This window comes from Aquarana catesbeiana, linkage group LG07, assembly GCF_042186555.1.
Source record: "Aquarana catesbeiana isolate 2022-GZ linkage group LG07, ASM4218655v1, whole genome shotgun sequence".
Taxonomy (NCBI): domain Eukaryota; kingdom Metazoa; phylum Chordata; class Amphibia; order Anura; family Ranidae; genus Aquarana; species Aquarana catesbeiana.
Window position 1 is genome coordinate 22,543,312 of NC_133330.1, and position 23,320 is coordinate 22,566,631.

A 23,320-nucleotide genomic window follows, 5' to 3' on the forward strand; every position below is an offset into this window, starting at 1 on the left:
GGGGATAGTGCAATTGGTCACCATTGTGCACCTGCCTCTGACTCCACTGTGTTCTTTAGGCATTTATTGTCTGAAGGTGCCATGCCAGTACTGACAATGCAAATGGAGCAACTTCTCTGTTCCTACTGCAATCTTTATCAATGTCAATCAAGGGTATGGGAAGCTAAACCTTGCCCAGAGCCCCATTCTGCTTTAACTCTGCCAGGTTTGGTGCTTGCGCATTTAATTGCTTATCGAGCCAGTCATGTTATCTTTTTTTATTTTATTTTTTTATAAAAATTTGGATATTTCTTATCAGAACAGAAGGCACAAAGGCAGTATTATCTGGATTTTCAACCCACACTGCAAACCAGGACCACGCTGTACTCAATGCACATTTGTTTGTTATTCTGCTAGCTCGGTTCCAGGATGGCGTTCACTGTGCGCGCCTACTTCCGCACGTGTGCCATAGAGGTTTCTGCCTGCCCTTGTTCGTTTTCTTTACTAAATCAGGCCCATAGTCTCTAAACATCATTCCCCGAGGCTACGTATTGTGTCTTGTGATTTTACACTATTTCCAGAAAGAAGCAGTGATTATCCAGGTATATTGTTTTTCCGCCGGCTGCCGCGCCACCAGCTTGGTCTACTCTTTGAGTGGAATAATATATGAACAGCTTGAAGTCGGTAAACTGCCCGCAGAGAGCGCTAGCTTGCTAATCTTAGCAATATAATGAGTTCGCATCACAGGAATTAATTCCAGGCCTGGGAGTTGAGTGGAGCCGTAAGTATTTTATTATTTTTACCACAAATATAAATCTCAGCGGTTGGGCCAGACCGAATCCTCCCCGACTGAAAATTACTTTTCTTAATTGTTGAATTGTTTCACACTCTGAATAAGATTTTTTTCTACTATGCGGTGGTGATAACAATAGTATTTTATTGCCAGCTGTGAGGTGGTTTCAATTTTTTTTACTTCTCAGGCTTGGGCTGGGGGCGGAGGGTGGGCTAGATCATTATTTGCTGGTAAAAATGAGGGTCGACGCTGAGACTTTAAGAGCAGAGACCTGAGGCCTTCATGTATATTCCAGAGTCCTGTATGCCATATCTGATACATGGCACTATATCCAACCATCAGAGCCCTGCCATATGTATGCACAGGGCAGTGGTGACAGGGGTCAGGGGATCCCATCACTATGTCCCAGCACTGTTGACCTGAGGTTACAGGCAGATATTTGACCTCAACCCCTGACTTGTAGGCTATATTCGTGGTTTTCTGAAAACTGCTCATCACTGCGAAGTGTTAAAAAAAAAAAAAATTGGGAGTTTTTGCTTTTGCCAAAATTTTGGTAAAATTTTGGACACTTCTGGAAAATTTTACCACAAGGGTCCTTTTACGATCTGGTCCGCCTGTCAGTTTTGGCATGTGAATGTAAACGGATATGCATCTGTTTACATCCGCTTACCTCCAATTCCATCCAGGTCCGGAAAAATAACAATTGAAAAGGACTGTGTCCTTTTCCTTTTCTCCAGACGTAAACCCAATGGATTGGAGGTGGCCTGATGTAAACGGGCGCAAATTCATTTTCGTCCGGCTGCCCATACAGGTGTCTGCAAAAGGTTCTGTTGGAAAATGTAGAAAGAAACTGAATGGGCACGAATGTCACAAAAGTTTACGGACCGCCCTGCTGAATGGACCAGGGGATGGCCGTGTAAAAGGACCCTTAAGCAAAAGGCATTGAAGTCAATAGGGAAGGGGAAATTAAAAAGATGGTAATCAGCAAGGCCACATAATTGCAGGTGCAACAAAACTGCAACAGGGTGTGACTTGCCTTTGTTAATATACATTGCTGTGAAAAAGCATGATTTTTTTTATATTTTTGCATATTTGTCACACTTAATTGATTTAGATCATCAAACAAATTTTAATATTAAACAAAGATAACCAGAGTAAATACAAAATGCAATTTTTAAATGATGATTTCATTTATTAGGGGAAAAAAATTGTCCAAACCTGCCTTGGCCTTATTTGAAAAAAGTAATTGCCCCCTAAACCTAATAACTGGTTGTGCCTCCCTTGGAGGCAACAACTGCAGTCAAGCATTTGCGATAACTGGCAATGAGTCTTTCACATTGCTGTGGAGGAATTTTGACCCGCTCTTCTTGGCACAATTGGTTTAAGCCAGCCACGTTGGAGGGTTTTCCAGCATCAACAGCCTGTTCAAGGTCATGCCACAGTCTCAAACGGGTTTAAGTCTTGACTTTGACAAGGTTACTCCAAAACCTTCATTTTGTTTTCTTTTAGCCATTCAGAGGTTGACTTGCTTTATTTCCGATTATTGTCTCGCTGCATAACCCCAAGTGCGCTTGAGGTCAGGAACTGAGGCCGGACATTCTCCTTTAGGATTTTCTGGTAGAGCTCGGAATTCATGGTTCCAGCAATTATGGCAAGTCATCCAGGTCAAAGCAGCCCCAGACCATCAAGCTACCACCACCATATGTGACTGTTTGTATGATGCTCTTTTTATGAAATGCTGTTTAGTTTTACGCCAGATGTAACGGGATGCACACCTTCCAAAAAGTTCAACATTTGTCTAATCAGTTCACAGAATATTTGCCCAGAAGTATTGGGAATCATCAAGATGTTTTTGGCAAATGTGAGACGAGCCTTTGTGTTCTTTTTGCTCAGCAGTGGCTTTGGCCTTGGAACTCTCCCATGGAGGCCATTTTTGCCCAGTTTATTTCTTATTGTTAAATCATGAACACTGACCTTACCTGAGGCAAGTGAGGCCTGCAGTTCTTTAGATGTTGTTCTGGGTTCTTTTATGACCTCCTGGATGAGTCGTTGTAGTGACCTTGGAGTAATTGTGGTCAGCTGGCCACTCCTGAAAAGGTTCGCCACTATTCCAAGATTTCACCATTTGTGGATAATGGCTCTCACCATGGTTTGCTGGAGTCCCAAAGCCCTGGAAATGGCTTTGCAACCCTTTCCTGACTGATACATGTCAATTACTTTGTTTCACAGCTGTTCTTGAATTTCTTTAGATGGTGACATGATGTGTTTCTTCTTGAGATCTTTTAGCATGCTTCACTTTGTCAGACAGCTTCTATTTAAAGTGGAGTTCCACCCACTTTTACAACTCTTCAGCATCCCTCACTAAACTGTGCACTGTAAACGAATTGGATATTTTTTTCTTTTTTTTCTCAGCACCTACTGTATATCTGCAGTATTCAATTTTCACTTCCTCCTCCCTGGCCGTGGCCCATCGCATCATTTCCTGTTTGCAATGCCTTCTGGGAAGGGGCGGCAACTTCCTCTGACACTGCCGTTGCTATGGAAACCTGACCTGAAACCTATTACACTGCTTGTGCTGCACTGAGCATGTGCGAGATCTGCAAGGATGAGATCCAGGAAGAAATACAGTCTGGCTTCAGATGCCCACACTTAAGATGGCCACTGCCTGCTGTAAGTTTATAAAATAACAAACTACTGCTATAAACTAACAAAACGGACCTTAGTTTACAGACTAACTTTACTAGAATACATTAAGCTTGTGTATTATAGGGGTATTTTTATTTAAAAAGTATAATTTCGTCCGGAGCACCACTTTAAGTGATTTCTTGATTCAACCGGTCTGGCAGTAATAAGGCATGGGTGTGTCAAGTGAAATTTAACTCAGCTTTCCAAAAAAAATGCGGTTAATCACAGTTCATCCATGATTTAGCAAGAGGGGGCAATTACTTTTTTACATATGGCCAGGCAGGTTTGGGCAGCTTTTTTTCCTTAATAAATGAAATCATAATTTAAAGACTGCATTTTGGATTTACTCGGGTAATCTTTGTGTAATATTAACATTTGTATGATGATCTGAATCATTTAAATGTGACAAATATGCAAAAAAATAAATCAGGAATGGGGACAAATACCTTTTCACAGCACTGTACAAGGACATGCTCCTAGATTTAAGCTGGCCATACACAAAGAATTATATGGGGAAATCCACACAAAAAACCCATCCAAACAATGTAGATGAATGAATCTTTCACTTCCAGCTATTGTATTCAGACAACCGGCACCCACGGGCCGTCAGAATACAAAAGCGTGGCAGTTGGCCAAAACCTGAGTCATGTATGGCCAGTTTAAAGAGTAACTTCACATTTGCTGAGAAAAAAAAAACAAAAAACAATTCTTTTCTGGGTGATCATTGTACATTGCAGAGTTGAGGAATGCTTCTCTACATTGGTGGTCAGTGAAGAAATACCCCCTTGCATTGCTGGCCAATGGAAAAATACCACATTATATTGGTGGTCAGTGAAGAAATACCCTCTTACATTGCTGGTCAGTGGAGAAATGCTCCCTTACAATGGTGGCCTGTAAAGGAATGCTGCCCTTATATTGTTGGTCAATGGAGAAATGTCTCCTTGCATTGGTGGTCAGTGGAGACATCCCCCCTTACATTGGTGGTCAGTTTAGGAATTCCCCACATACATTGTTGGTCAGTGAAGAAACACCCACCTTTATTGCTGACCAATGGAGAAATATCCCCTTACATTTGAGGTCACTGGAAAATTGCCCCTTTGCAGTGCTGGTCAGTGAAGAAATGTCCCATTACATTGGTGGTCAGTAAAGAAATGCCCCCTTACATAGGTGATCAGTGGATAAATACCCCCTTACATTGGTGGTCGGTGGATAAATACCACCTTACAACGGTGGTTAGTGGATAAAAACCCCATTGAAATGGTGGTCAGTGGAGAAATACCCCCTTACATTGGTGGCCAGTGAAGAAATGCTACCTTATATTGTTGGTCAATGGAGGAATATCTCCTTGCATTGGTGCTCAGCAGAGAAAAACCCCCTTGCATTGGTGGTTAGTGGAGAAAAGCCCTCTTGCATTGGTGGTCAGTGAAGAAACCCCCTTGCATTGGTGGTCAGTGGAGAAAAGCCCTCTTGCATTGGTGATCAGTGAAGAAAGCCCCCTGCATTGGTGGTCAGTAGAGAAATGAGCCCTTGCATTGGTGGTCTGTGGAGAAATACCCCCTTGTATTGGTGGTCAGTGGAGAAAAGCCCTCTTGCATTGGTGGTCAGTGAAGAAAGCCCCCTGCATTGGTGGTCAGTGGAGAAAAGCCCTCTTGCATTGGTGGTCAGTGAAGAAAGCCCCCTGCATTGGCGGTCAATGGAGAAAAGCCCTCTTGTATTGGTGGTCAGTAGAGAAATACCCCCTTACATTGGAGGTCAGTGAAGAGAAGCCCCCTTGTATTGGTGGTCAGTGGAAAAATAAACCCTTGCTATGGAGATCTGTGTAGAAGTGACCTCTGACAATTAATGTTACTGGGAATTTCCCCCTTACATTGGTATTTGTTGTAGATGGGAGAAAAATCTGTCATTGCTTACTGCTCAAGTGAAGGAACCCTAGTTGGAAAGCCTGCCTTTGAGCCTCTCTTATCCCTTTAATACTGAACACACATGAATTCCACAAGTTTTGTTGATTAAATGTGGTAATTAGATTCGCTCATTACCTGTGTTTAATTAGCCACAGTGTCTGTGTAATTCATATGCGTTCGGTTTATAAAGAATGACCTGACAACACTTTCCCAGCATGCTGAAACACGGAGAGCTGAGGTCTCCAACAGCCAACCAATTACAGAATATCTGGCCAGACCAATATTAAATCCTCATAAAGGCAACCTCTAGTGAGCATGAAAGAACGGTCGATATAAATGTGTTTAATACCTCAGATTGGGGTCATCGGCGCTCACAGCAAGGAACTGCCATCTACAGCATAGAGCCGTGGTGGTTTGGTTCGGCAGTTCCTGGTGCAGGACAAGCTAAGGACTAGCTTATGTGTTATGTTAGGTCAGTGTTAGGGTTAAGGTCAAAGATTAGGAGGTTTGTTTTATATTTCGGGGATAGGGTTGGGTTTTGGGAGTCAGGGTTCAGATTTTAGGAGAAGTTGTTAGGTTACAGCTAAAGTTTGTTCTGCTTATGTTTATGTTTTGTCCTTCCCTGGTTCCTCCTATCCCCCCTCTTCAACATATTAATGAAATTATTAAAAAATTATTTCTGTTGTCATTGAATACCTTATTTTAGACCCTGCGATGTCATCACAGGTCTCTGTGCTTCTCTATGCAATGTAGGCTGGTCATGGCTGGTTGGCAGGGCAGGCAGGGTGCTTTAGATAGCTTCTTGAAAACAGGAAGATGTGATAACATCCACAGGTGATGCATCAACCAATGAAAGAACTGAAATCCAATGAATGAAAGGGGCCGGCCAGGAACAGTCAAGCTGGAGAGGAAAGGTCTAGATGATGCTGGATGTCCTACAACCAGGAAATGAGGTGGGCTCTGTCTGACTTGCCGCAGCTTTTAATGTAAGATTGTGAGAAGCTCACAGTGTGCACTGAAACCAGAGTAAGCAATCTCGGTGGAGGAAATTAGCCTGTGCATCTGTGCAAGACTGAAAAGAAAGCCAGAGTACATATTTAATGCAAAAAAGACCTGGGGCACTTAGTAGAAGACCTGGGACACCTAATACAAGACCTTGAGCACTTGAAGGCCTGGGGCAGTTAGTAGAAGACCAAGGCACTTAATAGAAGTCCTGGGCACTTGAAAGAAAACCAAGAGCACTTAGTAGAAGACCAGGGCACTGAATAAAAGACCCAGGGCACATAGCAGAAATCCTGGGGCACTTAGCAGAAGTACAGAGGTACCTAACACAAGACCTGGAGCACTTAGCTGAAGGCAAGGAGCATTTAATAGAAGACCTGGGACACTCAGTAGAAGACCTGAGCACTTAGTAGAAGATGAGAGCACTTAATAAAAGACCTGGGCATTTAGTAGAAGACCTGGGCACTTAATAGAAGACCACAGGCACTGAATAGAAGACCCAGGGCACCTAGCAGAAGACCTGGGGCACTTAGTTGAAGTACAATGGTACCTAACACAAGTCCTGGGCACTTGAAAGAAAACCAAGAGCACTTAGTAGAAGACCAGGGCACTGAATAAAAGACCCAGGGCACCTAGCAGAAATCCTGGGGCACTTAGCAGAAGTACAGAGGTACCTAACACAAGACCTGGAGCACTTAGCTGAAGGCAAGGAGCATTTAATAGAAGACCTGGGACACTCAGTAGAAGACCTGAGCACTTAGTAGAAGATGAGTGCACTTAATAAAAGACCTGGGCACTTAGTAGAAGACCTGGGCACTTAATAGAAGACCACAGGCACTGAATAGAAGACCCAGGGCACCTAGCAGAAGACCTGGGGCACTTAGTTGAAGTACAATGGTACCTAACACAAGACCTAGAGCACTTAGCTGAAGGCCTGGGTCTAATGATAGAAGACCTGGGGCACTTAGTAGAAGACTGAGGCACATAATAGAAGACATGGGCACTTGAAAGAAAACTCAGGGCACTTAAAAGAAGACCTGGGCACTTAATAGAAGACCCAGGGCACTGAATAGAAGGACCAGGGCACTGAATAGAAGGACCAGGGTTCCTAGTAGAAGACCTGGGGGACTCAATAGAAGACTGGAGGAACATAGAAGACCTGAGCACTTAATAGAAGACCTGGGACACTTAGTAGAAGACCCAGGGCAGCTAGTAGAAGACCTGGGGCACTTAATAGAAGACCAGGGGCACATAGAAGACCTATCCCTTAATATAATACCTGGGGCACTTAGTTGAAGACCTGGGGCACCTTATAGAGGACCCAGGGCACTAAATAGAAGACCTAGGGCACTTAATAGAAGACTGGGGGCACATAGACAACCCAAGCACTTAATAGAATACCTGGTTTACTTAGTAGACGATCTGTGGCACTCAGTAGAAGACGCGGGCACTTAGCTGAAGACCTGGGGCACTTACTAGAAGACCTGGGGCACTCAGTAGAAGACCCAGAGCACCTAGTAAAAGACCCGTGGCACTGTAAAGAAAACCCAGGGTACCTAATAGAAGACCTGGGCACTTGAAAGAAAACATAGGGCACTTGAAAGAAAACTCAGGGCACTTGAAAGAAGACCTGGGTACTTAATAGAAGACCCAAGGCACTGAATAGAAGGACCAGGACACTGAATAGAAGGACCAGGGCACTGAATAGAAGGACCAGGATTCCTAGTAGAAGACCTGGGGGACCTAATAGAAGACACAGGGCACTGAATAGATAACACAGGGCAGCTAGCAAAAGACCTGGGGCACTTAAAAGAAGAGCCAGGGCACTAAATAGAATACCTAGGGCACTTAATAGAAGACTGGGGGCACATAGAAGACCTAGCACTTAATATAATACCTGGGGCACTTAGTTGAAGACCTGGGGCACCTAATAGAAGACCCAGGGCACTAAATAGAACACATAGGACACTTAATAGAAGACTGGGGGCACATAGAAGACCTAGCACTTAATATAATACCTGGGGCACTTAGTTGAAGACCTAGGGCACCTAATAGAACACTCAGGGCACTTAATAGAAGACTGGGGGCACATAGAAGACCCAAGCACTTAACAGAATACCTGAGGCACTAAGTAGAAGATTTGGGGCACTCAGAAGACCTGGGCACTTAGTAGAATATCTGGGGCACTTAGTTGAAGACCCAGGGTACCTAGTAAAAGACCTGTGGCACTGGAAAAAAAAAACCCAGGGTACCTAACAGATGACCTGATGCACTTAATAGAAGACCTTGGTCACACAGAAAACTTGGGCACTTAACAGAATACATGGGACACTTAGTCGAAGACCTGGAGCACTTAATAGAAAACCTGCAGCACACAGGAGAACACAGTGGTGGGGCACAGGAAGGAAAACCCAGGGCACTTCACAGAAGACATGGGCACTTAACAGAAGACTTGGGGCACTGAATAGAAGACACAGGGTACTGAATAGAAGACTTGGGCACTTAACAGAAGACCTGGAGCACTAAAACGGAAAACCTGAGCCACTTAGCAGAAGACCTGAGGCACGTGCCCTCAGTGCCAGAGTCTAGCAATACAACAAAGTGACACTTTGATAAGCTGCAGGATTTACACCCAAAACGAAAAGTGCAGAAAACGAATTACCACTAATACCACCGAGACAGGCAACCTTTTTGGGACACCACAAGTCACAGCATGTCCAGTTTAGCAGGCGGAGATTTGCGGTTACCCAGCAGCTGAAGGGACATGGGCCCCAGGAACTCCAGCCTACACTTACCTCTACATTGTTATAGATAGACACAGTTGGAGCTTTGTAGTATTCCTGCACAGTCCTGCTGATACAGCTAAACCAGTCATCTCTCTCCGAGCAGGAGCTGAAAAATAAAAGAAGGAAATTCAAGATTTCTATGGAGACAGATGGACTTTATACAGTCTGTCACATCCTAAGATGGCACAGCTGGAGCTAAAACTGCGAACGGCCCAACGTTTCGTCCCTTGCAGCCCGAGTCTCCATCACTGCAAATTTTTTCCCTAGACCGGTGACATTAAATTTCATAACGTCTATATTACAGGCTGACTCAGGTCTGGCTAACTGTATCTTCTTGCGAAATTGCCTTAAATATTCAAGATGCTTTGAGCCTCCTCGAGAGCAGTAGATCATCTGAATGTCGTGTGAGGGTACAAATCGCATTAAAGATAACAAAGACAAAGTCACTGTCATGGAGAGCGGCAATTTGGAACGTCATTTTAGAAAAGCGCAAGCGACAATGGCAGGCGACAATTATCCTCGGTGTTGGAGGAACGTGCCCCGTTATGGGGAAGAAAGAAAAATGGTTGCAGACGGAGCCAATTATTTTGTGGTTTGTGTGTAACAGGGGAAAACAATATATTAATCAATGGATACAATTTGGCGCATTAAAGCGAAATGTATATCGGCTTATAGGGTGAACATGCTCCATTTCTCTAAAATGATCATTACGATGCAGATTTATTTGATGAAAAATGCAGTTTTTTTCTGTCTTTATGGTGGTTTCAGGGTTTCAAATACTCCTAAATCATTTTAAAGGGGTGCCAAACATAAACTGTAAGTAGGTTTATTTGACAGGGTTGTTTTTCTTTTCTCAAGATTAAATATATTTTTTGAAATTAGGAGAAAAAGGAGAATAATGCAGCTGATCTAGGAATGCAAAGAACAGCTGATTTAAAATTACTATTTTGTTGCCATATTAGATACATATAGGGGTCCATTTATAAAAAAAAAAAAAATGTGCATAACCATGTACATTGATCTTGTGCAAATAGGGGCGGGGGATGGGAAAAATGTTTTTAAGCTATTTTCCTTTCTGAACGAAGGTTCTTTTATTATGGGCAGTAGGAAAATACAGCATTCTGGCTACTAGATGAAGCTGAGGAGCATAGGGCATACATATGTCTTTGTGACAAGAGATACAATGTAACCATTCTAGAGAACGCTAGAGGGAATTGGAAAATAAATGTAAGCATTGGTTACATGGCTGTCTTCAATAATGTGCTGCTGGGCTTTCTGAGTAAGCCCAGCATCCTGTACAAATTGAGTGTCTTAATACAGTCTGTATTAAGGTGCCAGTTTACCCACTGGTTTGAAAATGAGGGGTGCCGAAGTGATAACTATGATTAGGAAAATTGGACTCTTTTGGCAAAAGTTTCAATATTCAGTGAATTACTTTGGAGTCAATGTGGATAGTGAAATTAAGGTGGTCTTTAATAGTCCCCCCTCCACCAAATGATTTGGACCAGTGCACAAAGCAAGGTCCACAAAGACATGGATGAGCGAGTTTGGGGAGGAGGAACTTGACTGGCCTGCACAGAGTCCTGACCCCAACCCGATAGAACACCTTTCGGGATGAATTAGAGCAGAGACTGCGAGCCAGGGCTTCTGGTCCAACATCAGTGACGGACCTCATAAATGCGATTCTGGAAGAATGGTCAAACATTCCCATAGACACACTCCTAAACCTTGTGAACAGCCTTCCCAGAAGAGTTGAAGCTGTTATAGCTGCAAAGGGTGGGCCAACTCAATATTGAACCCTACGGACTAAGACTGGATGCCATTAAAGTTCATGTGTGTGTAGAGGCAGGCGTCTCAATACTTTTGACAATATAGGGTATATAGGAAACTGAGGCTGAAGCCACTTTTAAAGAGAATATCACTTTTGTATGGATTCAACCTCTTATTTGGTAAAATAAAGATTTTATATTAAAATTATAGAAACTGTTCATTATACATTTTTTAACTTAAAAAAAAAAAAAACTCAAATTGAAAATTAAAACAGACCCATTATTATTTTTTTTTTCCTTTAATGGAACGTGCAGCAAAACCTGACACCCAACAAGCGTTTTTATAACCGTTCAATCAGAAAATGTTAATTCGCAGTGATAAATGTGTTTTAGAACGCTCAGAAACCTTCTATGCTGACAGATTTTTAGATGAGTTTTAAATTTTACAAGGATGGAAAAAAAAAAAAAATCTGAGCAATAAAAAAAAAAAAAAAAAAAAAGAAGTGAGTTTGAAAGGAGAAAACGCTAATGGAATCTGTCAGGGGTTTCTTAGCGACAAACATACGGTTTGCTTAACAGCTGCCCTCAAAGCGATTTTATAAATTTCATTAGCCGAGGACAGCAAGTTTGGGATGCCGCACACACACACACGCGCTTAATATCAAACATGCTCCCGCTCCGCGATTCTCTGTGCATCATTAAGCCCTTGCGGGTTGGAAATCACACGTATTGAGCTGCCAAGGCATGTCGCTAACACACGTCCTATGGGCTTCCGAGGTGAGTTATGTGCAAATTGGTTCCACCTTTTCGCAAATGAAGAGGTTGCGCTAAGTCGAGGATGGCTTTTTAGGATACTGGAGCGTGCTTGCAAGGCTTAGGTTGATCGCTTAATGAGCAGTTGTTGAGTAATGACCCTGCGGGTAAATTACAATTCTCATTATTGAAGAAGGGTCTGTAAGCAATCGGCAGGGACATTAGGATGGTGTGATGTGTGTATCCAAAGATGAAATATGAAATGATTACACAATGCAGGGATCGATATTTGATGGTACAGTAGAAGCAGATTTGATTATGAATGGGTGTCATGCTCTGCTTACTAGGAAGCTAGGTCCATCATGTAGAGCAGGGTTTCTCAACTAGGGTTCCTTCAGAGGTTATTAGGGGTTACTTGAGCAAAGAGCAATTTCTACCTTTTAGATAAGTTCCCACTGACATCATTGATCTTTTTAGCTCTCTGTAAGGGGGTAATTCTTCCCAAGGATCACAAGTGTAAGGAGCATTCTTCCCAATGACCACCAATGTAAGAAGCATTCTTCCCAAAGACCACCAATGTAAGGAGCATTCTTCCCACTGATCACCAATGTAAGGAGCATTCTTCCCACTGATCACCAATGTAAGGAACATTCTTCTCACTGATCACCAATGTAAGGAACATTCTTCTCACTGATCACCAATGTAAGGAGCATTCTTCCCACTGATCACCAATGTAAGGGACATTCTTCTCACTGACCACCAATGTAAGGAGCATTCTTCCCACTGATCACCAATGTAAGAAGCATTCTTCCCAAAGACCACCAATGTAAGGAACATTCTTCCCACTGATCACCAATGTAAGGAGCATTCTTCCCACTGATCACCAATGTAAGGAACATTCTTCCCACTGACCACCAATGTAAGGAACATTCTTCCCACTGACCACCAATGTAAGGAGCATTCTTCCCACTGATCACCAATGTAAGAAGCATTCTTCCCAAAGACCACCAATGTAAGGAGCATTCTTCCCAATGGCCACCAATGTAAGGAGCATTCTTCCCAATGACCACACTTGTGGTCATTGGGAAGAATTACCCCCTAAAAAGATCAATGGTGTCAGTAGGAACTTATCCGAGAGACAAAAACTGCTCGTTGCTCAAGAAACACCTAGCAAACTCTGGAGGAACCCTAGGGATCCATAGAACATAGCTGAGCTTCTGATGACATCATATTGATGACGTAACACGTCAAGCTGAGACGCACGGTGTGCTATGCGCTAGGTGGAACGCACGCCAACTGGGGCAGACGGGTCCTGCTGTTTTCTACCATGTTTGTGGGTCTGGGAGAGGATTTTAAAGGTTTTTTTGCAGCTGTTAACCTCGCTGAAAGATTTTAATAAACATTTTTGGAAACGTTTCACGCTATGAGGGTCTCCGGTTTTCTTCTTTCTCACCCTGCTTACTGAGAAATCTCTTTTCACAGGAACTACGAGTCATCGTAAGAAGGGAGTGTGAGGTCTAGCCGGCTGCACTTCCCCGGTCACGGAGACCATTAAACTTGATTTGACTCCTCTTGCCATAGGGCAAAGAGGGTCAACAACGTCCGGTGAATAGGAATTTCTACCTTAATCTTCACTGGTGTCCCACTGGAAAACAAATGTGCATGCTGCCTGCGCCATATATTCAGCCAATGCAGGCTATATGTATTAGGGCGACCCTATACACCTGAGAGAACTTTTTCACACTGGATTTCACATTTCTGATCACGGAGAACATTATTTCATTGTTTGGACTTTTGTAGCTTGTTTGTATATTGCTCTATGAAATGTTAATTAATTCATTTGATACATTAGCAAGCGCTGTTTTTTTCACATGGAGTTTACTCCAGTGGATCACCCAACACAGAAAGTAAAGGTAAATTTTCCCAATAGGAAAAAAAGATATAACGTTCCTAATTTGGGGTTTAAACATCTCCTTTCTTGGCTTAGATACAATTTTTTGAGTACGATTGTGTTGGAATACAGCTTATCAGAGGTAAAATAAGAATGGCTCCTCTCTATGGCTGTCTGGGCTCAAGCTGACTGCCCACCACCACGTTGGAGGAACATAAAGGAAGGTAGTGGCCTCTCTCGTGGAGACCTAGAAAACCCATATTACCTGGCGGACAGAGTGAGGCAGCACTCAATGCATTCAATTTTCAGGACGTTCTGAGCGTTTTCCACAATTGGCCGGCTCACCTAGGAGAAAAGTATAACAATGAGATGGGACCGTTCAATGGCTGTATAACATTCTGACATGAGAAGATCGAGGTAGAGAGATAAGAGAAACGCCATTACAATTTGCTATAGAAAAGTCTCTGGGGAAGTCCTCGTGGTCGCTTGAGTTGTAAGAAGACAAAAGGGACAAAATATGCTGGCCCAAACTTTCCTGGCTAGATGTTGTACCAATGTGAAAGATCTAAACCAGTCTATTTACAGTAAAGCCATCTAATTTAACATTAAAATTAAGATTTTTATTGTACTTGCTGTAAGCATCTTTTCTTGGAGTCCAATGAGGGACACAGTTTCATAGTTTGCAACCAAGCGTTATACTGCCACCTACAGGAGAAATGGACACTAAGCAAAAATGGGTTGCTTAATATCAAGCTGTTGAAAATTCTAGCTTGTATCACCACAGAGTGGTACGGGAAAACAGAAATGGTGCATGTACCGCGTCCTATTTATTGGGAATTATTGAAAGAACATAGAACTTGGACTTTTGTTATTGTTGACTGGTGTGCCTAAAAAGTCAAAATTCTATGTTCTATCAAGCTGTGTCCCTCAGTGGACACTAGAGAAAATATGATTTTTGTACTCACCATAAAATATTTTTTCAGTGTCCAATGAGGGAAACAGCTTGATAATAAGAAGTAGGGTTAACTTCCATCTACAGGAGAAATGGACACTAATCAAAACTGGGTTGCTCACTATCAAGCTGTGTCCTTCACCGGACACTATAGAAAAAAGGGATTTTTTGTACTTACCTGTAAAATCCTTTTCTTAGTTTACATTGAGGGGCACCACTTGATAGTAATCAACAGCCGCTTTGCTTAGTGTACATTTCTCCTGTAGATGGCAGTTAACCCTACTTCTTATAGTAGGGCAGTATAACCCTAGGCTTCCTACTATCAATCCGTGTCCCTCAATGGACAATAGAGAAAACACTATTCTCTAGAATAACACTCCACAAGGTGCCTGAAAATATTTAGATTTGTCCCACATTTTGTATGGCTTTCTTTGTCACACTTTACATGTCCTAGAGCAGAAGTCCTAGAAGATGAAACGCGTCGGATTTGTTTGTTTTACCCTAACCATCACTTACTGCGCTATCCAGTTCATTTGTGAGCCTAGTTTTTCCCACCCAATTTTTTTATTTGTTGGACGTAAAACTTTTTTACCAATAAATTCTTTCAACGCTTCAAACGGATTAACACCATGTGGAAGTTTTGCTTTTGTTCCTTGCCCCTTTATGTGGATGGTCGGTATTGAGGTGGTGTCTGGCGGCTGATTCGAGCTGGTTCGAAAGGACACCTGGGTCCGGTCTAACCTACTCAGGGATACACCATTTGGCGATACTCTCTGCTTCTTCAAGCCAAGTCTACCGACAGGATCCAAATCTGAATAACTCTACTGTTGGACCTACTACACCGTTTGACGGTACAAGCCTTTCTGACTCACCGCCAACGGCCTGTAAATCCACCTGTTCTGGTAAGGGCATTTTATGTTTTTTTGCCTGAGATGATATTGTCACGCTGAGAGAAGAGCCTACCCCATATGCAGAGATGTTCCTGATAGTCCCTTTTTAACACATGTGATGACCGGAAGCACCGATAATGTCACCTAGACACCGTAACCAACCCATTTTGTAGTGACGGACATTGATATTCTACATACCTATTTGTCTGATACACTTGTGATATGTGATTATGCAATTAATCTGATAGACACATATTGTTGAGCTTACCTATAGTATATTGAGGTGTTTTCTATTATATATATCTGGATTTGTTATTACAACTCATCTAATTATTTAGGCCATTCCCATCACAATATACTCACTGTATCATAAATTAATACTACCAGTTATAGGTAGTTCTATTTTCTAACACTTTTCATATTTACTTTTTCATCAAGGTATTTATTTATTTGTCTTTGTGTTTGTGGAAGATACCCCCGGGTATATACTCCTTGGGAATACCTTGGGTTCTACACTATTTCAGGGTAACACACACCCTTCCCCCTATTCTTTACATTTATTATCACTATTTACTGTGGCTTTTTTCACCAATACCCTTCCAGCGCCACACTTTGTTGCTCCTTGTATATCCACAATAGTCAGATTGTTGTGTTGGCCGTTTTTACTTTTCCCCCCTTTTTCAATGAGAGTTGGCGCAGCATTTCCCAAATATATTCTTACACCACACTTTACATATGCCCCCGCCTATGGCTATGACTTGGAACTTTGTTGGAACTTTCGGCTTGCATTGAGGATGCCTCAATGACCAACAAAAAGGCACCTTTTGTAGTTAAATGGTGGGAAGATGTGCCAAAGGTCCTGACTTGGGCTGACATCAAGGCAAGGAACGTGCTCAGCTTTGAGGGACCCTTTACCAGCACACAACATCATTATCTGAAAATTCTACATGTGTGCAGGTATCTTGTGGTGCCTACTTTTAGGAATGATCCTGGTAGTAACACACTACCAGTCCTAGAGTGACAAGGTTCATTCATCATACTATATAGAGAAGCAATGTTGTCACCCTGGGTCAACAAGTTTGTTAGTACTACAGAACAATTCCTCCTCACCTAGGCTCTACATCCTAAGGGGGAACCATGGGTATGCCTCAGGCGGCACTTAATTGGGGGAGGGGGGAGAGGGGAGCGACACTGTGGTTACAGGACACTCTGTCCTCACTGCAGCTCAGTAACATTTCCCTGTATTCACAGGGTAGCATTACTACTGAACTGATTGTTAGGATGCTCGTGGCTCGGTTGCACAGTGTCGTTGGTTTATTATAGCAAAGGCAGCACCATAACGACCAACAATGCTGTACAGCCTGGCTGCCTGCATCCTAGCAATGAATGACACTGTGCAGCCTAGCAACCGGTGTCCTAGCAACCACTGATGCACAACTGCACAGTATTCTTGGTTGCTAGGATGCTAGTGGCTGGGCTAAACCATCATTGGTTGCTGTGCCAGTTCCTAGCAACAAAAGGGGGGGGGTGGCATAAATGTTGTGGCATTCGGTGCCTCAGGTTGCGGTTAACCTGGGCCTGCTCCTAGGGGAAGGCATTCTATAGTTTCCAGAGGTGAACTGGACAGGGCTGGTAACACTTCTTGAGATATCACTGATTCACTGAAGAGAAAGAGAGCACTGATAACCTGCAAGCTCACTGGATTACTGGCAGGATTAAAATGTATCTTTTTGAAAAAATGTATCTTTTTTTTGGCGCTTGAGAGGAGATATGATAGCAATATATACAAATACCTCAATGGTGATCCCAGTGTAAGTATGAAACTTTTCACTCTCAGGGAGTGTAAGAGGACACGGAGCCACACAATGAGATTGGAGGAGAAGCGGTTTAACCTTAAACTGGGTAGGGGGTTTTTAACTGTCAGGGTGATAAGGATGTGGAACTCTCTTCCACAATTGGTGGTGTCAGCGGGAAGTATTGATAGTTTTTAAAGTCTCTTGGACGTGCATCTTTGAGAACACAACATACAGAGATATGGGAAGGCGCTGGCATATATACATGTGTGTGTGTGTGTGTGTGTGGGGGGCTGAAATATATACAGGTGTGTATGCGGGGCTGCCATATATATACAGCAGGTGTGTGTGGGTGTGTGGGGGGGGGTGGCTGCCATATATACAGGTGCGTGGGGGGGCTGACATATATACATGTGTGTGTGTGTGTGTGTGGGGGGGGGGGGGCTGAAATATATACAGGTGTGTATGCGGGGCTACCATATATACAGCTGATGTGTGTGTGTGTGTGGGGGGGGTGGCTGCCATATATACAGGTGCGTGGGGGGCTGACATATATACAGGTGCGTGGGGGGGCTGACATATATACAGGTGCGTGGGGGGGCTGACATATATACAGGTGCGTGGGGGGGCTGACATATATACAGGTGCGTGGGGGGGCTGACATATATACAGGTGCGTGTGTGTGTGTGTGTATGGGGGGCTGACAAATATACAGGTTTGGGGGGAGCTGAGTGCGTACAGGGGAGGTGGCCGGTGTGCAGATTCGGTAGGACGGCCCATAGGCAAGCCCTGGGGAATATTGGTGGCCAGGCTCGGGGGGGCCCAGGTCTAAAGCTGTGTAAGGGGCCCAAAAATTTCTGATGACTGCCCTGATTGTCTTTATTCAACCTTACCAACTATGAAACTATGAAACCCACCACCAGAGGATGAAGAAAATGGCATGATTTTATTGGGCCTGGCTAGAAGACTGCAGAAAAAAGGTATGTATAAGTTTTTCTCTAAAATAAAAGAACACCTGGGGGGTGGCTGTGGAGTGTGAGGGGTGGGGGTTTGTCGAAATCGTAGAAGAGAAGTGAAAGATGTACTTCTTTAGTAAATGAGCCCCACTGTGCCCAACCCCCCCCCCCCGATATATAAGTTCCCAACTTGTTAATTTGTGTGTTTCTAGACCAGCTGTTGTAGGCACCAAAGTGCAAATCCCCCGCGAGGTGTAATCTGCGTCCGTCCGTCCATAGGGAGCGAAGTGTTATTATTAATGTTGTGTTTTATCAGCCCTGGAATTTTACAAGCAAAGATACGAGCCGTTACATTCTTATTACACCTCAGTCGGCAGTATTCCGAGGTTAGAACGAGGGCCAGCGGTTTATGGTGATATTACTAGACCTTCGCTACCTTCAGAAGATGATATTAGATGTGCAAAGCTGGAGTTTAACTTCCCCCTTGCTGAAAACACTTATTATGAGATATATTATTTCCCTACATATATATATATATAAATAAAACAACCTTATTATAATATACTGCTAAAAATATTTCCTACGAAATAATTGAAAGGCATATTAGATTATGTAATTAAGAAGAAGATTCATCTGAGAAAAAAAAAAACGTAGAGAAAAATAATATACGCTAAAAAACAGTGTGTGTGTTAAAAAAAAAAAAATTCTATTTATATATATTGTACTTTTATGTGTATGTCGGTGTGGTGTGTATATGTAAAAATATACATATATGTGTATACATGCCAAGAAAAAAATATATAAGTACATACTATATATTACTGTGTCTTGAGACCAAGATAAACTTATTTGGTTCAGATGGTGACAAGCGTGTGTGGCGGCAACCAGGTGAGGAGTACAAAGACAAGTGTGTCTTGTCTACAGTCAAGCATGGTGGTGGGAGTGTCATGGTCTGGGGCTGCATGAGTGCTGCCGGCACTGGGGGGCTACAGATCATTGAGGGAACCATGAATGCCAACATGGACTGTGACATACTGAAGCAGATCCCCTCCCTTCAGAGACTGGGCCGCAGGGCAGTATTCCAACATGATAACGACCCCAAACACACCTCCAAGATGATCACTGCCTGGCTAAAGAAGCTGAGGGTAAAGGTGATGGACTGGCCAAGCATGTCTCCAGACCTAAACCCTATTGAGCATCTGTGGGACATCCTCAAACGGAAGATGGAGGAGCGCAAGGTCTCTAACATCCACCAGCTCTGTGATGTCATCATGGAGGAGTGGAAGAGGACTCCAGTGGCAACCTGTGAAGCTCTGGTGAACTCCATGCCCAAGAGGGTTAAGGCAGTGCTGGAAAATAATGGTGGCCACACAAAATATTGACACTTTGGGCCCAATTTGGACATTTTCACTTAGGGGTGTACTCACTTTTGTTGCTAGCGGTTTAGACATTAATGGCTGTGTGTTGAGTTATTTTGAGGGGACAGCAAATTTACACTGTTATACAAGCTGTACACTCACTACTTTACATTGTAGCAAAGTGTCATTTCTTCGGTGTTGTCACATGAAAAGATATATATATATATATATATATATATATACTGTATATGGATACACAGCACACACAGCAATGCTTACCCGCATTCCAGGAATGGAGAGCGTATTCTTCAGTCGGTACTTTCCATCCTTTTGAGGATATGTATAAAGAAGGACATCATTCATCTGACAATTGCAAGAAAAAAAAAATTGAAATATACAAAAAAAACTTGATACAAAAATTAACAGGTATTTAAATGATACTTTAGGTCAAAACAATATTTTTTTTTTCCAGATGTAAACCATGGAAAATGAATTAGGTTCCACAATGTTAGCCTGGCATACTACAGGGTTGTGGTTATAAAAATTAGCTTCTTATTCAGTGAAGCTGCTGGTACATTCATTCTGTGCAAATGGGGCAAATCAAATGTTCTGCTTTTGTTTCCTCTACAGGTGAAATGTTATCATACACATAGAGTGAATCAAAAAAATACCTTACTATGGCCACTAGGTGGGGGTGATGAGCATAGGAAATAAATACTTGCTATGATTCCCAGCTCCATGTAGTGACCACAATGGGGTATTTAATGCAAGCACTACAGTTTGAATGACATTCAACCTGTAGAGAGGAAGGAATAAGAAAGGCATTCAAGTTTTTCCTCATTCGCTCAGAACAAATGTAGCAGCAGTTTTCGATGGACAAATACCTATGCAAATTTGCAGACACAAAGGCGACCACATGTGTTACAACCTGAGAGTTGAATCTCCTTTGGATTGACCAACAATATGTAATGCGAAGTCTTGCCGAAACAATCCATTTAATTTATATCCAGTGTTCATCAGGCTGGCCCAATCAACGATTGAATTATTAATCAAATTCCCCAATTTTTTGTCAGTATTTCTAAATCTGCAGGTTTCATTTAAAAAGTGAAGTTTCACCATTTGAAAAATTTGGATTCAGTGTGAATGAAGCCTCCTTCTTTTCCTACCAGCATGTCCCTCGTTAACACATGAGCACTACAGCACCACCAAATCCCTCCTTGCATCTCCCAACTCTGTTGTATAAGGCCCCATTACACATTATTAGCTTTTCTGCAGATTTTTGTCTTCAGATTTACCAAAACCATGTAATATAAGGTCAAACCTTAATGCCACGTACACAGGGCTGGTGCAAGGATTTTTGACACCCTAGGCGAAACCTTGTTTTGCCACCCCCCCCCTTGGCTCCACCCCTGACTCCACCCCCTTTGCCCTGCCCATGTATACCCCACCTTTTTAGTGAAGCGTTCATCAAATGCAGCCTCACCAGCGCCCATCAAATGCAGCCTCACCAGCGTTCATCAAATGCAGCCTCACCAGCGCCCATCAAATGCAGCCTCACCAGCGTCCCCATAAAAAGCAGCCTACTAGTGCCCATCAATGAATGTTTGCTTGCTTCCATTCATTCAGGAGTCAGGACACAGACACAGTCCTCCGTCGCCGCTGCTCCTTTGACACTATGTGCGAACGGATCAGCTGCCTGCTGATGCTGAAAATAAGTTGCTTGCTGCAGAAAGAAGAGAGTAGGAACACCAGTGGCTGGACCCCCCCCGGCAGCAGTGCGCCCTAGGCGTCTGCCTAGTTTGCCTAGTGGTAGCACCGGCTCTGCGCGTAAACACGGTCGGAATTTCCGACAACAAACATTCGATGGGAGCCTCTTGTCCGAAATTCTGACCGTGTGTAGGCTCCATCGAACATTTGCTGTCGGAATTTCCGACAACAAAAATTTGTGAGCCGGATCTCAAATTTTCCGACAACAAAACCCGTTGTCGTAAATTCCGATCGTGTGTACACAATTCCGACGCACAAAATTCCACGCATGCTCAGAATCAAGCAGAAGAGCCGCACTGGCTATTGAACTTCACTATTCTCGGATCGTCATACGTCTTGTACGTCACCGCGTTCTTGACGTTCGGAATTTCCGACCACATTTGTGGGACCGTGTGTAGGCAAGACAAGTTTGAGCCAACATCCTTCGGAAATAAATCCATGGATTTTGTTGTTGGAATGTCCAATCGTGTGTACGGGGAATTAGAGTTTCAATTCGTATGCCATCAGGCAGGCCCTTGCACTACATGGCTTTGTTAAATCTGAAGACAAAAAAATCTGCCGAAAATCTAATAGTGTGTATGGGGCTTTAGATATGGAAAGAGACTGCCTCATTAAACCCACTTCCCTTGATCCCAGGTCTTCCTTGACCCACCTCCATACCTCCCAACATTTTGAGATGGGAATGAGGGACACCTACTAGCAAATGTATGTAGGCATAGGACACGCCCCCTGCCACACCCTCTTAAAGGAGACCTAACTAAAAAAAAAAAGGTCATTAAATCCACAAGGGCTTTTTATTTTTTTACCACTAATATTCCTTTATATTGGCTTTTAAATGTACAAATGCAGCAATTTAGAAATCAGATGAGCACTGGGAAACACTTTTTGAAAGATAAAACGTGTATTTTATATACATCTTCTATAAAGATCAGACCAAAATGAGGGACAAATGAGGAGGAAAGAGGGACAGAGGGACATTGCTGCAAATCAGGGACAGTCCCTCGAAATCAGGGACAGCCCCCCCAAATCGGGGACAGTTGGGAGCTATGCACCTCCACTCTGTGACTAGATGGTGAAAGAAGAAGCCGCTCATATCTCTGTCGCTCTGCTCTCTGCTTCTGTTGGCATGCCCCTACTTAGCATAGCAGCACTGCGGCACAAATGGTCGCTGCTTCTCCCTCTCCCAGCCTGAGCTCTGCTGTGCAAGAGATTGCAGGAGGCTGATGCCAAGTCAGCTTGTATTGAAAATACAATTAATGATGTATTTACAAATACAGAGCTGCAATAATTTAATGTCGTTTACATCTGCCTGGCGCGCAGCGGACTTTTGGGAGGAAAACCCGGAACAGCTGGCAGGAAAAGGCGCACAAAAAGAGCGCGCGGGGCAGAACGTAAAACCGAGGCTATCTATAGCTCTATGGGGCCTCTCTGATTTTAAACAGTCCTGGCACTAATAAACATCATAACTCTCAGGCTCACTGTCTCCCACATCTGTCCCCTTTTCACTGCGCTATTCCCAGCAGAGCGCCGGCTCCGATACGACGTGTCAGAAGGAGAAAAGCCGCCGAGGTCCCAGAACTGTTCCCGGTGCCGCAATGATGGATTGCCTTATGCTAATCCCGGCTATTATAAGAGTCAGAAATAAGCCGGCGTCACGGCGAATCCGCCCCCCCCCCCAACCCCCCCATACACTCCAGTGACCTTGAACGTGGCTCGCGCGTTCTTATTTTTACGCAATATTCAACATAAATAATGTATATTCCTCAAATTGTATTTAATAAGATGATACAAAATGTGGGATCGGCGCACCCGTCAATCACCGCGGGACCTGGCGTCCCCCTCTCCTTCCTAGGTTGGCGGTAGGGATTCGGCGTGCCGGTGACAGATGAATCGTCAGCCGTGTTTTATTCACTTTACTTATTGCTTCATAAATTGTCTTCCCGGCTCACATTAATCTGATCCGAAGGGCTGACATCTCCAACCAGCTGATCGCGTTACCATTCCGGCCCCCGGGGGGGGGGGCGCGGGACCCACCTGATAGACAT

General features: G+C 43.4%; 1 protein-coding gene across 2 annotated transcripts in view; it reads right to left on the reverse strand.

Annotated features, from left to right (window-relative positions):
• FGD5 (FYVE, RhoGEF and PH domain containing 5) overlaps nucleotides 1–23,320 on the reverse strand; it is a 188,933-nt gene that overhangs the window by 28,013 nt on the left and 137,600 nt on the right. For both annotated transcript variants that reach the window (XM_073591768.1, XM_073591767.1), the window contains exons 13-15: nucleotides 19,788–19,871; nucleotides 13,825–13,904; nucleotides 9,156–9,252 (exon numbers count right to left, since the gene is read on the reverse strand). In XM_073591768.1, the coding sequence (XP_073447869.1) occupies nucleotides 9,156–9,252; nucleotides 13,825–13,904; nucleotides 19,788–19,871 (261 nt within the window). The remainder of the gene's footprint in view (nucleotides 1–9,155; nucleotides 9,253–13,824; nucleotides 13,905–19,787; nucleotides 19,872–23,320) is intronic.